Here is a 17,775-nt window from a genome sequence, read left to right on the forward strand (position 1 = left end):
TGCTTGTTCCCAGCATTTGTAGCAACATCAAGCCCAGGACAGAGAACAACAAAAATTACCTGTGTGGTACCTTGCTGAGTTTCTAAGCACCTACAAAGTCTATGCCTTATTTAGAAAACCCTAATAATGGTCATTTATTTTTAGGGACAAGACCCATTTATGTTGGAGGAATTACTCAGAAATTTCTTCTGGACTCTAACAGGAATGGAAAGTAATAGGTTGGTTGCTACGAGAGTCAGAATAACTATAGAAGTTATAGCACACTGATGGCAGTGTGCTCAGGGTTGCTGAAGAGAGGGTCACATGCAGGCAATCTGAGTTGAGACCTGGTATTGCCCTGATAACTGGGAAATAACTTGCCAAAGCTCAGAGGGACAATGGAAGCAGCTCAGAGAAACACACCCAAAATCAACGGAGGATTTGGCTAGAAAGGAGAATCATATTTGACCAATTAAGACCATCCCATAGTGAGACGAACATAGGTGTCCTGGTGAAACCAAGCAAGACCCTATGGGTGTTTCCCAGGAACAGACCCCTGCACCCTCCTCTTCTTGTTTGTTCAAAAGCTTTAGCCTTCTAGGCCTTCCCTGAGTTCCAAAAAAACAAACGTAATCGGAGAAGTGAGAAAATGCAGAAACAAAGGAAAACAGCCAAGCAAGACAAAAACATAATAGTTTAGCCATAAAACAATTCAAGAAGCTTTAGTTCCTCTCAGGGGCTATAGATAATATCCTGAGCCATATCCAGGAGTTGTTTTGCAGATACCTAATCCTCCACCAGGTATAAGAAGTTAACTGCATTCTGACCACAAGCAGGTAAACCCCAAACCAGTTGGAACCAGATGTTGACTTCTGAAGTACCACCTAATTACCTCAGCACCAAATTAATGAGAAAGCATCTATCACTCTGCAACAGTCTCCCTCACCTTGCCTTTAAAAACTCTTCCCTGAAAACCATCAAAGAGTTCAGGTCTTTTGAGCATGAGCTGCCTATACTCCTTGCTTGGATGTGCAATAAATGCAGCACCTTCCTTCACCATAACCTCGTGTCAGTAAATTGGCTTTACTGCATGTAGGTGAGCAGACCCAAATTTAGTTTGGTAATACTATGACTCAGCAGAGATAGGACTTACAGTCCAGGGATGATATTTTTTTGTTTGTTTTTTTGCCACACCATGTGGCTTGTGGGCTCTTAGTTCCCTGACCAGGGACTAAATCTGTCTGCAGTCAGAATGTGGAGCCTAATCACTGGACCGCCAGGGATGATAATTTTTAAGGAAAGACAATTAAAAATTGAAAATCTGAAAGAACAACCTGTTGTACAGTTATAACTTGTGGGCTTCTGAGCCCCAGAATGAAATCAGAGCCTCTCAGGAATGGTGTACACTTGGCACCCCCAGCAGCCACTGCCCACTCCCTAGTCTGAAACCCTCTTTATTGCCCAAGCAGAAACTGGTCTCAGCATGTTTCTTTAAAAAAAAAAAAAAAAAACAACTCTTTACTTTGTATTGGGGTATAGCCAATTAATAATGTTGTGATAGTTTCAGGTAAACAGCGAAGGGACGCAATCATGTATATACATGTATCCATTCTCCTCCAAACTCAGCATCCTTCTTAAAACAGTGGTCCAGGCATTCACTTTACTATAGCAGGCACTGGAATAACATTATTTATCATTCCTGAAAACTCTGTCAAAGTATTTGCAGGTTTCAAGAAGCAACCAAGACCAGCTTGATGCCATAAGGAAGGGAAAAGAAACAAGGGTAAGTCTGAAAGACTCTGGAGTAGGCCAGCCAAAGGCCACATGGTCAAACGGAATTTTAAAAACCATCTCACTTAGGGAACGAAATGTAATACTCCACGGGCTCGGCTGGTGCTATGGAATGGGTTTGGCCCACTTGAAACCAAATACAGTGAAAATGCCGAAAGCAAAGCAGAGTATGAAACTGCAAAGTTAGATGAAACCAAAGAACCGTGACTGGACCTCTCCGCGACTCCCCCCGCCCCCGCCCCCAGTACTGAGGGTTCAAGCAAAGACTTTCCTCCTTAAATTCCCTTGGGAATAAACCAGATCAGCTACAGGCTTTTGGCAACATTGTAGGTTTCTCTTAAATTCAGCGAAGAATAGATTTGGCTGTGGAGTTTAACAAAATGTTCAATGGGGCCAACAGAGAGGGCTTGGTTCTCATTTAAAACAGAAAAAACATCACTGTGGTTTTGGCTGAGATCTTGGTGCATTCCACCATGCTCTGGCCCCAAGGCAGTCAGCATTAGCAAATTTTAGGATGGAACAAAGGGTTGTCACTTTATCCTAAAAACTGAAATCCCAGATAGTAGGGATTTCCCTGGTGGTCCAATGGTTAAGAATCTGCCCGCCAGCGTAGAGGACATGGGTTCAATCCCTGGTTTGGGAACCAAGATTCCTCATGCCGCGGGACAACTAAGCCCATGCATCACACTGCTGAAGCCCACACACCCTAGAGCCTGTGCTCTGCCAAGAGAAGCCACCTCAGTGAGAAGCCTGTGCACCTTAGCTAGAGAAAGCCTGCATGCAGCAATGAAGAGCTCATGCACCACAAGGAAGACCCAGCATAGGCACACACACACAAAAAAAAACAGTAAAGAGGGTGTGCCTTACTAGATGTACAGAGCTACTCGTTTGGCTACAGGAAGGAACAGACTTAGTCTTCACAGACCTTCTAGTGGGAACACAGGAGAGGGGACCTCCCAGACCATCCCACCACCACCCAACTCCAGGTGTAACCTAAAGGAAGCAGAGCTTGCTTGACTGGCTTGGTCAGGGCCTGACATTCTTTCCCCACTTCCAGGTTCCTCTAAGACACAGAGAGCTTTGGACAGAAGTTTTGAGCCCTAAATGACTCTGGATTGGGTCATTCTATGAGATGTGGTCCAGTGGGGAGGATGCTGGGGCATGGGGTGTCCTGTCAGAAATCTGCAGACTGAGCCTGGCTAGCCACTACAATACCTCTCAGAGAGGTAGGGCCTCCACGAGCGATGGCACGCTGCTCACTCAAGCCTTGGTGCTTCTCCTCTTGGACTCAGCATCTCCCTTCCTCACTCTTTCATTCATTGATTGTGGTGACAGGCCTGGAAGCCCAGTAACATCAACATATGCCCCTTTCTCCTCATTCCAAGTCTACAGCAGGGGGGAGTGGGAATGGGAGCTTGGATCAAGGTTTGCTGGAAGAAGGTAGCATTTACCAGCTTGAGAACACATGCAACCCCCAGATACCTCTGGTCAATCCCCAGTCCTATCTCTCTTTACTCACCCCTGAGCCCCCAAGTTACAGCCAGAGTGCCAAGAGGAAGAGGATGGAGGGGGGCGAATGCGTTCATTGTCATCCTGCATCTGTAGACGAATGGGCCGGCGCAGTCCCCAGGAGATGTTCAGCAGCCCTTCCACGATAAACTCATCTTCCTCCTGCCACAAAGCAATTGGATAAGTCCAGAAAAGTTCCAAAGAAGCCAGCACCATGTTGTTTGTGGTAAATGACAGCATTCTTGATGTGCCCAGGTAGGTGCACCCAAGTTACAGTCACACCTCAGCTCCAAGCCACTCTCCAGGCTCTGAAGATGAGCTCAGAGTTCGGCAAATAGTTGCCTCAAAATTCATAGACATGTACAAGTTGTAACAGTGGTTTCTTTGTTGTTTTTTATGCTAATGACTTTAAAGAACAATAAATATATTTCTTAAAGTATGTGAGAAAATAGCCTGTTATTCTTAAATTATGCTAACAGAAGCAAGAGCTAAAACCTTGAATTAGCTATTTCCCCCCTCCCCTACTATAGAAAGTGATGTGCCTTTATAACATGTTTAGCAATCTGACCCACTGGTTGATGATTTAAAGTAACATTTCCTCAAGTTTGTTCACCAGAACACTAGCTCATCTGGCAGATGAACTGTTACCTTAAAAAGAGTATCAAGTGATCCTGAGTTGGGAGATGATGTGTTATCAGATTTCTTAACAGCAGAACTTCCCAGAGCCAATAATTAGCTAATGTGCTACATAATAACTCTCCAAGAGGTGAATAAATAATGCAAGAATTCCAAATTTATACTCAAGGGTTGTTGATTGTTAAGAATTTAAATGTGAAGGCCTTCTAAAAATATCTGGATGTTTTATCCTAAAGAAATGGATCTCAGAAATCACCATAACCTTGAGTCATCTATAGGACACACCTCAGAATAGCTGCTTAAGGACCAAAATCTTGCTACTGATCCAGCCACTAATTTTTAGAAGGTTTGAGGACAGTGCCTAAAAACTCTTTGTTCAAAAGCAAAACCTTTTGAACCCATGTTTTATAAGCAGGGTCAAGACCTCAGATCTGGGCTATGGCCACATCTTCAGGACAAGCCCCATGAAAGAAGATGACACATGTTCAGTGAACAACTGATCTGGGTCCCAGGATCATCGTTAGAGAGGAAGAGGGTAGTAAAAGAAGGCAGGAGAGGGGTGGAACAACTTTAGGGATGTTTGGGGATCTTAAGGAGAAAAGCGTTATTTAAGCACAGGTTACATGTATGGTCTTCTAAGTGGTCAAGGCTGGCATCAATACTTTATACTACATGATTAGAGAGCAGAATTTAACCCAAAGTAGGACTCTGCCTAAGTGGTGTAGTTTGAGGAACATACAAAAAGCCACCACATACTATCCCCAACCAGCCTGCCTTAGTAGCTGAAATTCTACCATCTGATATCTGTTTCTACAGATTAAATCAATATGGCTTGATAACCTGAAAATGTGTTTAGAAGGGTATTACATGTACCTTCTTATCAGCCAAGAACACTTGAGTATAAATTACTCTCCTAGGCTCCCATATAACTCACCATCTACCCGAAACAGGCTTTACAGAAATGGATACAGGATGAGTAAACTCAGATTCAGGAAGGGGGCTGGGGAAAGATATATGGATAACAGAAGACATTCTAAGAAGGCATTCTAGGAAGGCTGCTGCAGTTGTGGGGAAAAGCCAAGAGTTACCACCCGAAGCTTATGTAACTTGCCCAGATTGCTGCAACAGCACATGGGCCAGATGTGTCAACACAGAGGACAGGGTGAGGTTCCTGAATTGCCCAAGAGGAAAAAGGTTGCTTGAGTACCATCTGAAATAGTCATTTCATGAAAGCTTCCTTTTGGAGGGTCCTCCTTCTGAGGCTAGTATTAGTCCAGTCACAGGAATATCTCCAGAACAGAAAACTCATTCTTTTTAGAAAAAATCTGGGATCAAGAGTGTACTTCCAAAGAACTCTAGGGACTCCCAATAATATCACTAACATGAGAGGCTACTCACTGTGGCAAGAGAGGCAGGGACCCTCTTGGTGAGGGTGACATGGAGACATGGAGACCCAAGAAGACATGGAGATGAAGACTGGGCTGGCCACTAGGGGAGGAGCCCCACAGACTTCCCCTGTGACTCCTTACCTCGCGATGTCGGAGTTGCAAATTTTGGCCTTCATAGTACAAGTTGTAGGTCTTCAAATGCAGGAGAAGTTCATTCCTTAAGAGAAAAATACAAAAAGTGTCACAATCTCAGCTAAAGTCACTTATAATGCAATTGCTCCCTCTTTTTCTCACCTCTAATCTGGCCTTCAGTCACTCCAGTCGGGGTGTTTGTCTACATGTGTACATACACACAAATACACACACCCATAGAGTGTAGAACCACCCATCTTCCATCACAAACTTTCCCAGGATGAAGATCAAGAGCAAATACTACCTAGAACAGACTTAATGTAAGGAGCAACTCCAGAAAACCAAGGCAGGTCTGGTCTGCTGACAAAGGTTAGCAGCTCTCACTACATTTCTCAAACCCAAGCTAAATATGCAGGCCTTGTTAAACCACAGATTCATAGAAGCAAATGCACTTCAAAGCACATACACAAGGTTTCTTCAGCCTCTCCACAGCCTTTCCTCTCTCACAAATGCTGTGAGAAGAAGACATTCACTACAGACCTTCATAAGACTCAGAAACTCCTAGGATTTCAGGAAGTTAAAAGGGAGAGTCCTGGGCCCCATTGACTTAAGCTTCACTGACATACCTTTGTTGTTTAGTCGTTAAGTTGTGTCCAATTCTTTACAACTCCATGGACTACAGCCCATCAGGCTCCTCTGTTCATGGGATTTTCCCAGGCAAGAATACTGAAATGGGGTGCTATTCCTTTCTCCAGGGGATTTTCCCAATCCAGGTATTGAACCCATGTCTCCTGCATTGCAGGCAGATTATTTACTGCTGAATCACACAAGAAGCCCCTCATGCAATATTCTGCGTTACTCTTCTAATTTTCTCTTCTACTCTACGTTGAGAGGTGCTTTTGTCTATTTATTCTACATGCTTTTAGTTTATAAAAACATTTTTTAAAAACCTTACAAGGCCTCTAAATACTGGTTTCCAAGTTGCTCCCCTGGGAGCATAGTTCTGTTAATACTAAACATGGAAGAGAGAGCATGTGACACCCTTTGTGATCAGAGTGAGAGTTTTCAAACCTGAAAATGCTCTGATCAAGTTTTATCCAAAGGGAGGCCTGGGAGGAGGGAGGAGCTTGAGGAGACTGAGGTATGCTTTTGCCTCTTCTCAGGCAAGAGGCAAGGGTGTTCTGTCACTTTTAAATCCAGTCATTCATTGCAAAGATTTGGGGCTGTCACAACCAACTCCTCCTCCTAGAAACTCTCCAGGACATCAACTCTTTCGAGCCCCTAAAGGTACTATGTCTTGAAGACGCCCTTAACTTCACTCCATATGGCCAGGCTCTGGGGACATGTTCTTCATCTATGGCAGCAAACTTGCTTGATGCTCTCACTAGTCCACACTCAGTTGCTTTCTCCTTCTCACACACATGAGCTCCTCTCACGTACAGAGGAGGCTCCTCTGCCAGTGGCTTCCATCCACATGGGACCGGCCACTGCAAAGACAACCCCGTAGCAAAAAATCTTACTTGGAAATGTATTTATCTTGTCCACATGGGACTAGGGAAGTTTGGTGATGGTAGTCCATTCTTCCTTTCTCTTTTCATCAGAAGAAGAGGCCTATATTTGAAAGAAGACAGCAGTTAAAGTCCAGTTGTATCTTTAAGAAGTCAGCAGAACATGGGCTGGGGGCTGGGAGCACATGGTTCTTTGTCCCTGCCCCAGATACATAGCTTGAGCAGCCCAACACTGACAAAGGGCCAGGAAGATGCCACACTGCTTGCCAGAGCTTCTGAGGAAAACACCCAAACAAAAATGACAATCCTTGCATAGCCCCAAAACAAATGCCCAAACCACAGCCACAGAGGATGCTGGCACCCAAGCTGGTTTGAAGGAATGAATCTTCCTGAAGAGAACTTCACTACACAGAATAGAGATTTGTCTGGAAAGGAAAGTTGATATTACTAGATATACTAAAGATGGGTAAACAACCTAAAAAAAAAATGCCCAAAGAGAAATGGGTACAATAAATCACAGCATATACATTATCATTAAAATATGACAATATGAAAGGCAATTTAATTACCTGAGAAAATGACAATACATTATGAAAACAAAGCTATAAAACTATGAGTCCAATTTTGTTTAATATACATGTAAGGCTTCCCTTGTGGCTCAGATGGTAAAGAATCTGCCTGCAATGTTGGAGACCCAGGTTTGATCCCTGGGTTGGGAAGATCCTTTGAGAAGGAAATGGCAATCCACTCCAGTATTCTTGCCTAGAGAACTTCATAGACATAGGCGCCTGGCAGGCTACAGTCCAAGAAGTCTCAAAGAGCTGGACAAAACTGAGCAATTACACTTTCAAGGGTAGTAACCTTAGTGATAAAGAATCCACCTGCCAATGCAGGGGACACAAGAGGAGATGTGGGTTGGATCCCAGGGTCAAGAAGATCCCCTGAAGGAGGAAATGGCAACCCAATCCAGTATTCTTGCCTGGGAAATCCCATGGGCAGAGGAGCCTGGCAGGCTACAGTCCACGGGGCTGCAAAGCTCCATGATGTGACTGAGCAGGCATGCATACAAGCATAAAATATGCATATAGATGCATATTACTTTGTTGCGTGCTAGCAAAGTAACACTCAAAATTCTCCATGCCAGGCTTCAACAGTACGTGAACCAAGAACTTCCAGATGTACAAGCTGGATTTAGAAAAGGAAGAGGAACCAGAGATCAAATTGCCAACATCTGCTGGAACATAGAAAAAGCAAGAGAACTCGAGAAAAACATCTACTTCTGCTTCAAAGACTACACTAAAGCCTATGACTGTGTGGTTCACAACAAACTGTGGAAAATTCTTAAAGAGATGGGAATACCAGACCACCTTATCAACCTCCTGAGAAACCTGTATGCAGGTCAAGAAGGAACAGGTAGAACCAGACATGGAACAATGGACTGGCTCAAAATTGGGAAAGGAGTACATCAAGGCTGTATATTGTTACCCTGTTTATTTAACTTCTATGCAGAGTACATCATGCAAAATGCTGGGCTGGATAAAGCACAAGCTGGAATGAAGATTGCCAGGAGAAATACCAATAACCTCAGATATGCAAATGACACCATCCTTATGGCAGAAAGCAAAGAAGAACTAAAGAGCCTCTTGATGAAAGTGAAAGAGGAGAGTGAAAAAGCTGGCTTAAAAACACAACATTCAGAAAACTAAGATCATGGCATCTGGTCCCATCACTTCATGGCAAATAGATGGGGAAACAATGGAAATATTGAGAGACTTTATTTCTTGGGGCTCCAAAATCACTGTGGATGGTGACTGCAGCCAGGAAATTAAAAGATGCTTGCTGCTTGGAAGAAAACCTATAACAAACCTAGAGAGCATATTAAAAAGCAGAAACATTAATTTGCCAACAAAGGTCCATCTAGTCAAAGATATGGTTTTTCCAGTAGTCATGTGTGGATGTGAGAGGTGGACCATAAAGAAGGCTGAATGCTGAAGAACTAATGTTTTTGAGCTGTGATGTTGAAGACTCTTGAGACTCCCTTGGATTGCAAGATCAAACCAGTCAATCAAAAAGGAAATCAGTCTTGAATATTCACTGGAAGGACTGATCTGAAGCTCCAATACTGTGGCTACGAGATGCAAAGAGCCAACTCATTAGAAAAGACCCTGAGGCTGGGAAAGATTGAAGGCAGGAGGTGAAGGGGACAACAGAGTATGAGATGGCTGGATGGCATCACTGACTCAATGGACATGAGTATGAGCAAGATCCAGGGGTTGGTGAAGGACAGGGAAGCCTGGCGTGGTATGATCTATGGGGTTGCAAAAAGTCAGACACGACTGAGCAACTGAACAAGAACAACAACATACATTCATCTGAATGGATATATATATATATATATATTGAAATACATATAAAATATATATATATATATTGAAACATGATTATGCAGTATCCTTTGCCCTTATCCACTAGATGTCAGCAGCCATGGCCCCCAGTCATGACAATCAAAAATGTCGCCAGACATTACCACCGTCCCCGGGGAGCTAAACTGCCCCCAGTTGAGAAGTTTTGGCATATGTATATGGAAGTGAATGAAAGGCCAGCTCTCTCAGGTAACAGTATTATTAGAATTTTTTTCAAGTATTTTATTCTGAAATTTTTCAAAAACAAAATTTAAGAAGTAAGACAAGGAATAGCAATATACTTTTGGCTAGTCTATCCTTAACGTTTACTATCCTTACATTATAACACATCTGTCCATCCCTTTATCCATTCAATAATTCATCTTATATTTCACACACAAAAAAGATATCCTTTCCATCATAGGGACTGGAATGCAAAAGTGCAAAGCCAAGAGATTCCTGGAGTAACAGGCAAGTTTGGCCTTGAAGTACAAAATGAAGCCACGCAAAGGATAACAGAGTTTTGCCAAGAGAATACAGTGGTCATAGCAAACACCCTCTCCAACAACACAAGAGAAGACTCTACACATGGATATCACCAGATGGTCAATATCGAAATTAAATTGATTATATTCTTTGCAACTGAAGATGGAGAAGCTCTTTACAGTCAGCATAAACAAGACGGGGAACTGACTGTGGCTCAGATTATGAACTCCTTATTGCCAAATTCAGATTTAAATTGAAAAAATTAGGGAAAACCACTAGACCATTCAGGTATGACCTAAATCAAATCACTTACGATTTATACAGTGGAAGTGACAAATAGATTGAAGAGATTAGATCTGATAGACAGAGAGCCTGAAGAACTATGGACTATGGAGGTTCCTGACATTGTACAGGAGGCAGTGATCAAAACCATACCCAAGAAAAAGAAATTCAAAAGGGCAATATGGTTGTCTGAGGAGGCCTCACAAATAGCTGAGAAAAGAAGAGAAGTGAAAGGCACAGAATAAAGGAGAGATATACCCATTTGAATGCAGAGTTCCAAAGAATACCAAGGAGAGATAAGAAAGCCTTCCTCAGTGATCAATGCAAAGAAATAGAGGAAAACAATAGAATGGAAAAGACCAGAGATCTCTTCAAGAAAATTAGAGATATCAAGGGAACATTTCATGCAAAGATGGGCACAATAAAGGACAGAAATGGTATGGACCTAACAGAAGCAGAAGATATTAAGAAGATGTGGCAAGAATACACAAAAGAACTATACAAAAAAGATCTTCATGACACAAATAACCAGGGTAGTATGATCACTCACCTAGAGCCAGACATCCTGGAGTGCAAACTCAAGTGGGCCTTAGGAAGCACTAGCAAGAACAAAGCTAGTGGGAGTGGTGGAATTCCAGTTGAGCTATTTCAAATCCTGAAAGATGATGCTGTTGAAGTTCTGCACTCAATATGCCAGCAAATTTGGAAGACTTAGCAGTGGTCACAGGACTGGAAGGTCAGTTTTCATTCCAATCCCAAAGAATGTTCCATCTACTGCACAATTGCACTCATTTCACATGCTAGCAAAGCAATGCTCAAAATTCTCCAAGCCAGGCTTCAACAGTACATGAACCATGAACTTCAGATGTTCAAGCTGTATTTAGAAAAGGCAGAGGAGCCAGAGATCAAATAGCCAACATCCATTGGATCATAGAAAAAGCAAGAGAGTTCCAAAAAATATCTACTTCTGCTTTATTGATTACACGAAAGCCTTTGCGTAGATCACAACAAACTGGAAAATTCTTCAAGAGATGCGAATACAAAGATCACCTTACCTGTTTCCTGAGAAATCTGTATGCAGGTCAAGAACCAACAGTTAGAACTGGACATGGAACAACAGACTGGTTCCAAATTGGGGAAGGAGTACGTCAAGGCTATATATTGTCACCCTGCTTATTTAACTTGTATGCAGAGTACATCATGCAAAATGCGGGGCTGGATAAAACACAAGCTGGAATGTGGATTGCCGGAAGAAATATCAGTAACCACAGATATGCAAATGACACCATCCTTATGGCAGAAAGCAAAGAAGAACTAAAGAGCCTCTTGATGAAAGTGAAAGAGGAGAGTGAAAAAGTTGGCTTAAAGCTCAACATTCAGAAAACTAAGATCATGGCATCTGGTCCCATCACTTTATGGCAAATAGATGGGGAAACAATGGAAACAGTGAGACACTTTATTTCTTGGGGCTCCAAAATCACTGCAGATGGTGACTGCAGCCAGGAAATTAAAAGACGTTTGCTCCTTGGAAGAAAAGCTATGACCAACCTAGGGAGCATATTAAAAAGCAGAGACATTACTTTGCCAATAAAGGTCCATCTAGTCAGAGCTATGGTTTTTCCAGTAGTCATGTATGGATGTAAGGGCTGGACTATAAAGAAAGCTGAGCGCTGAAGAACTGATGCTTTTAAACTGTGGTGTTGGGAAGACTCTTGAGAGTCCTTTGTACTGCAAGGAGATCCAACCAGTCCATCCTAAAGGAAATCAGTCCTGAATATTCATTGGAAGGACTGATGCTAAAGTTGAAACTCCAATACTTTGGCCACCTGATGCAAAGAACTGACTCATTGGAAAAGACCCTGAAGCTGGGAAAGATTGAAGGCAGGAGGAGAAGGGGACGACAGAGGATGAGATGGTTGGATGGCATCACCAACTCCATGGACATGAGTTTGAGCAAGCTCCAGGAGTTGGTGATGGACAGGGAAGCCTGGCATGCTGCAGTCCATGGGGTCACAAAGAGTCAGACACAACTGAGCAATTAAACTGAACTGAACCCTTAATATTTACTATCCTTACACTATTAAACATATGTCCATCCCTTTATCCATTCAATAATTCATCTTATTTTTCACACATTTCAAAGTAAATTACACACAAAACATGTCTTAGCAATTTAAGAAGTTGAAATCATACTAAGTATCTTTTCCAACCACAGCAGTATTAAAAATCAACAGTAGAAAAAAACTGAAAAATTCACAAATATGTGGAAATTAAACAACACACTCCTGAACAACCAAAGAGACAAAGAAGAAACAAAAAAGAAATTTAAAAACATTTTAAATAGAAACAGAAGCAAACACACTAACAGTTATGAGATACACCAAAAGCACCTCTAAGAGGGAACTTTATAACAATACATACCTACATTAAGAAAAAACAAAAGATCGCAAATGAACAATCTAATTTTACACCTCAAGGAACTAGAAAAAGAAAAAACTAAACCCACAACTAGCAAAAAGAAGGAAACAGCAAATATCAGCAGAAATAAATGAAATGGAAACCAGAGAAATGATAGAAAAGATCAATGAAACTAAGAGCTGGTTTTTTTTAACAAGACAAACAAGTAGAAATGTATAGGTTGAATCAATAATTACATTTATTGATTTGTATATATTGAACCATACTTGTATTCCAAGGGAAAATCTCACTTGATCACAGTGCATGATCCTTTTAATGTACTGTCGAAATTCATTTTGCCAATATTTTGTGAGAATTTTTAAATTTATATTCATCTAGTATTTTGACCTGTTGTTGTTCAGCCACTCAGTTGTGTTGGACTTTTTGTGATCCTACAGACTGCAGCATGCCAGGCTTCCCTTTCCTCCACTATCTCCCAAAGTTTGCTCAGACTCATGTCCAATGAGTCAGTGCTCATTCTCTGTCACCCCCTTCTCCTCCTGCCCTCAATCTTTCCCAGCATCAGGGTCTTTTCCAGTTAGTTGGCTTGTAGTTTGTTTTTATTGTAATGTATTTATCTGGCTTTGGTATCTGGCCTTGTAAAATGAGTTTGACAGTGTTCCATCCTCTTCAATTTTTTGTAAGAGTTTGAGAAGGATCAACATTAACACTTCTTTAGACATTTGGTAGAATTCACCAGTGAAACCATCTGATCTTGGGCTTTCCTTTGTTGGGAGGTTTCTAATTGTGGATGCTCAATATCACTAATAATCAGGGAAATGCAAATCATGTAAACTATTAAATACAGGATGGATAAACAATAAAGTCCTACTGTACAGCATAGGGAAATGTATTCATCATTCTGTGATAAACTATGATGGAAAAATATGAAAAAGAATATGTGTATAACTGAGTCATTTTACTATACAGCAGTAATTAAATATGACATAAATCAACTATACCTCAATAATTTTTTTTTTTAAAACACAATGAGATATCTTTTCACACCTGTTAGAATGGCTATCATTACAAAGACATGAGACAACAAGCGTTGGTGAGGATGCAGGAAAATTGAAACCCTTATGAACTACAAGTGAGAATGTAAAATGGTGCAGCCACTATAGAAAACAGTATGGCAGTTTCTGAAAACACAATGACCCAAAAGCTATGGGAAGAGGTGAAAGCAGTTCTAACAGGGAAGTTTATAGCAATACAAATTTACCTCAAGAAATGAGAAAAACATCAAATAAACAACCTTACCTTACACCTAAGCAAACAAAAAAGCTCAAAACCCACCAAAGTTGGTAGAAGGAAAGAAACTATAAAGAGTAGAAATAAATGAAATAGAAATGAAGGGAACAATAGCAAAGATCAATAAAACTAAAAGCTGGTTCTTTGAGAAGATAAACAAAACTGGCAAATCATTAGCCAGACTTATCAAGAGAAAAAGGAAGACTCAAATCAATAAAATTAAAAATGAAAAAGAAGTTACAATGGACAATGCAGAAATAGAAATGGTCATAAGAGACTACTACGAGCAACTCTATGCCAATAATAGACAAATTCTTAGAAAAGTACAACCTTCCAAAACTGAACCAGGAAGAAAGAGAAATCACAAACAAACCAATCACAAGCACTGAAATCGAAACTGTGATCAAAAGTCTTCCAACAAACAAAAGCCCAGGGTCAAATGGCTTCACAGTCTAATTCTATCAAACATTTAGAGAAGAGCTAACACCTATCCTTCTCATTCTTCCAAAAAAATTGCAGAGGGAGGAAAACTCGAAACTCATTCTATGAGGCCACCATCACCCTGATACCAAAACCAGATAGAGATATCACATAAACAGAAAATTACAGGCTAATATCACTGATGAACATAGATGCAAAAATCCTGAACAAAATACTAGCAAACAAATCTGACAACACATTAAAAGGATCATACACCATGATCAAGTGGGATTTATCCCAGGGGTACAAGACTTCTTCAGTATATGCAAATCAATCAAAGTGATACACCATATTAATATTATCTAATTATTAATATATAATTAATATTTATATATCTAGTATCTAATATATCTTAAATATAATCACATGTATCCTTAAAAGAAAGTCAGAGGGAAATTTTGCTACAGACAACCTCAACAGAGAAAGATATTTGAAGATGCTACTCTATGGATGAAAGATGGAGAAAGGGACCATTAGCCAAGGAACACAGTGAGAAAAGGCAAGCAAATTAACCCTCTCCCTCACCCGCAAAGGCTCTAGAGGGAGCACAGCCCTACTAACACCTTGGTTTCAGCCCACTGAAACCAATGTCAGACTTCTGGCCTCCAGAATGGAAGACAGTACATTTTTGTTGTTTTAAGCCACCAAGTCTGTGATCAGTTTTTACAGCAGCAACAGGAAAACAAGGGGAGTTATAAGAGAAGGGTGTGATCTGACTTGAATTTTGGAATGATTACCTCACTCTACTCTCTACTTTGAGAAAGGATTAGGGAAGGAAACAGAGGCAAAGGGACCAATTGAGAGGCCTGTCCCAGGGAAGCAGGCAGTGGGGATGGAGTAACAGGGTCCAATGAGTTTAAAGAGGTAGAGAAAAAAGTCATGCTCCATCAGTAAAAAGATTTGGAAAGGGCCAGCTTCCCACATTACACCGGGCTGCTGGGTAGCCAGGTACGGTCATAAACATGGCTGTGAGGAATATGCGCCGAGTTTGAGGCAGGTCATGGAACCCTATGATGCTGATGACAGGAAGTCCTGCCAGGCCTGTGCCCCAGGAAAGAGACAGTGTGGAGCTCCCAGGGAGGGAATCCTGGCTCTGCTGAGGGGAGGGAGGTCAGAAGAGTGGCAAGGTCACCAAGGAGAGAGTAGGGAGGACTAAAGGGGCAGGGCCAAGGGCAGGGATCCAATGAACCCAGTGGGTTAGGCATAGGCAGGAAAAAAAGAGTCCCTAGAAGAGGAGGAAAAAGAGGAGACACAGTATCTTGGAAACCGAGAGAAGGAGTCCATGATCAGCAGAGCCAGGAGCTGGTGGTGGGAACCCAAGGAATAGAAACCAAGAGCAGTCTCTGATTTACCACACCAGGTCATGAGGGACCTCAGCCAGAGCCAGTTCCAAAGTTTAGATAGAGTGGAAATCAGATTAGTGGTGCCTGTCCATTGACAGACCTCATCCTGAACATTCAAGTCTTTCTCCAGCCAGGGAAATCTTATCCTATACTAGCTTTGATTGCTGCTTCTCTTCCTTCCACTCTTGGTTTATCTTCTGCAATGTCTGTCTTCTCTCTCCAGCATTATTCAGCTCAGTTCAGTTGCTCAGTCGTGTCTGACTCCTTGCAACCCCATGGACTGCAGCACATCAGGCTTCCCTGTCTATCACCAACTCCCAGAGCTTGCTCAAACTCATGTCGCTGATGCCATCCAACCATCTCATCCTCTGTCATCCCCTTGTCCTCCTGCCTTCAATCTTTCCCAGCACCAGGGTCTCTTCCAGTGAGTCAGTTCTTTGCATCAGGTAGCCAAAGTATTGGAACTTCAGCATCAGTCTTTCCAATGAACACTCAGGGTTGATTTCCTTTAGGGTTGACTGGTTTGATCTTGCAGTCCAAAGGACTCTCAAGAGTCTTCTCCAACACCACAGCTCAAAAGCATTAATTCTTTGATGTTCAGCTTTCTTTATGGTCCAACTCTCACATCCATACATACTTTTTTACTTACCAGGTTGATAAAAATCATCAAGTAGTCTGAAGGCCCAAATGTGGGAATTCTCTAAAGTTCAGTCACTCTCTCCCTAGTAAGTGATTTCACCAAGGCCATCACTATAAATCTGACCTAGGCTTCTGATGTGGCACAGTGGTAAAGAATTCGCCTGGTATACCAATGCAGGAGATGCAAGAGATGTGGGTTAGATCCCTGAATAGGAAATGTCAACCTGCTGCAATATTCTTGCCCGGAAAATTCCATGGAAAGAGGAGCCTGGTTGGCTACAGTCCATGGGGTCACAACTAGGCACACACATAGATTCGTTTGGCCCAATCTTTGTCTCCAGCCTGACTTCCCCTCACCTGTTTTTTTTTAAATTTTGTGTTTTTTTACTTTTACATTTCTTGGATTAGGAATGTTAGGAAAATACTTACACAGTCTACCATATTGTTGAGCTGAAATTACAGATAACTGATTCTAGGACCCAAGCCCTCCTTTGTCGGTCTCAAGGATAACATCTGCATCTGTCTTCATAAACTTTGCAATCATCACCACAAATCACTGGCTACCTCCAGCCAGCAGAAGAGGGAAGAAAAAGCTAGCTAAATTTACCTACACTTTAAGGCAAACACAGTAACAGAGCAAACAAAAGGCCGGAATTTAGAGTTCAGTCCAATCTTCCTTAAACAGAATATTGCTTCTCACACAAGGAAGAGTCAGAGGAAGATGGTTGATGGGGCTGGGATATGGATTCAATTGGACACTTTTGCCAAGGATGCCCACCAGTATCTACAGTCTTGAAGAGAAAAATCTGCTCAGCTAGCTAGTTGCAATTCTTCTGCCTTCTCTGTTAACAAGAATTTATGAAGCCCTTCTGGACTCCAAAATGCCTTGTAAGGATCATTTCCATGCATCACTTCCACTATGCCTTGAGAATACAGAACAACTCTTCACCATCTCTTGGAAGAGGGGAAAGTAAGAGAGAGGGGAAGGAGGGGGGCTTCCCACATCAACCAGCATCTAAGGCACAGAACTGAAACAGCTCACTGAGTCCCATACAGAGAAAGGAGAAGAGAGAAAGCAGGGGACAGGAATGAAAGGGCAGATTTGACACAAATAATCTTTGAAGTTTAAAACATATTTAAACCTATTGAACCCCCCTGTGAACATGACCACTTAGACCTTAAGAATTCTAAATCAGTACAACTTCTCTTTAGAAAAACGTTAAAAGATGGAATGCATGCATGTGTGTGTGCTAAGTGGCTTCAGTTGTATCCGACTCTTTGCAACTCTATGAACTGTAGCCTGCCAGGCTCCTCTGTCCATAAGATTCTACAAGCAAGAACACTGAAGCGGGTTGCAGTGCCCTCCTTCAGAAGATCTTTCCAACCCAGGGATCAAACCCACATCTCTTATGTCTCCTGCATTGGCAGGCAGGTTCTTTCCCACTAGCACCATCTGGGAAGCCCCATTAACTATAAAGCACATCTGCTAAAA

General features: G+C 41.9%; 1 protein-coding gene across 3 annotated transcripts in view; it reads right to left on the reverse strand.

Moving 5' to 3' along the window:
- The window catches only part of RASSF2 (Ras association domain family member 2), a 52,432-nt gene that overhangs the window by 19,341 nt on the left and 15,316 nt on the right, over nucleotides 1-17,775 (reverse strand). For all 3 annotated transcript variants that reach the window (XM_061126624.1, XM_061126623.1, XM_061126625.1), the window contains exons 2-4: nucleotides 6,956-7,046; nucleotides 5,445-5,520; nucleotides 3,290-3,441 (exon numbers count right to left, since the gene is read on the reverse strand). In XM_061126624.1, the coding sequence (XP_060982607.1) occupies nucleotides 3,290-3,441; nucleotides 5,445-5,520; nucleotides 6,956-7,014 (287 nt within the window). In that variant the 5' untranslated portion in view covers nucleotides 7,015-7,046. The remainder of the gene's footprint in view (nucleotides 1-3,289; nucleotides 3,442-5,444; nucleotides 5,521-6,955; nucleotides 7,047-17,775) is intronic.

This window comes from Dama dama, chromosome 23, assembly GCF_033118175.1.
Source record: "Dama dama isolate Ldn47 chromosome 23, ASM3311817v1, whole genome shotgun sequence".
Taxonomy (NCBI): domain Eukaryota; kingdom Metazoa; phylum Chordata; class Mammalia; order Artiodactyla; family Cervidae; genus Dama; species Dama dama.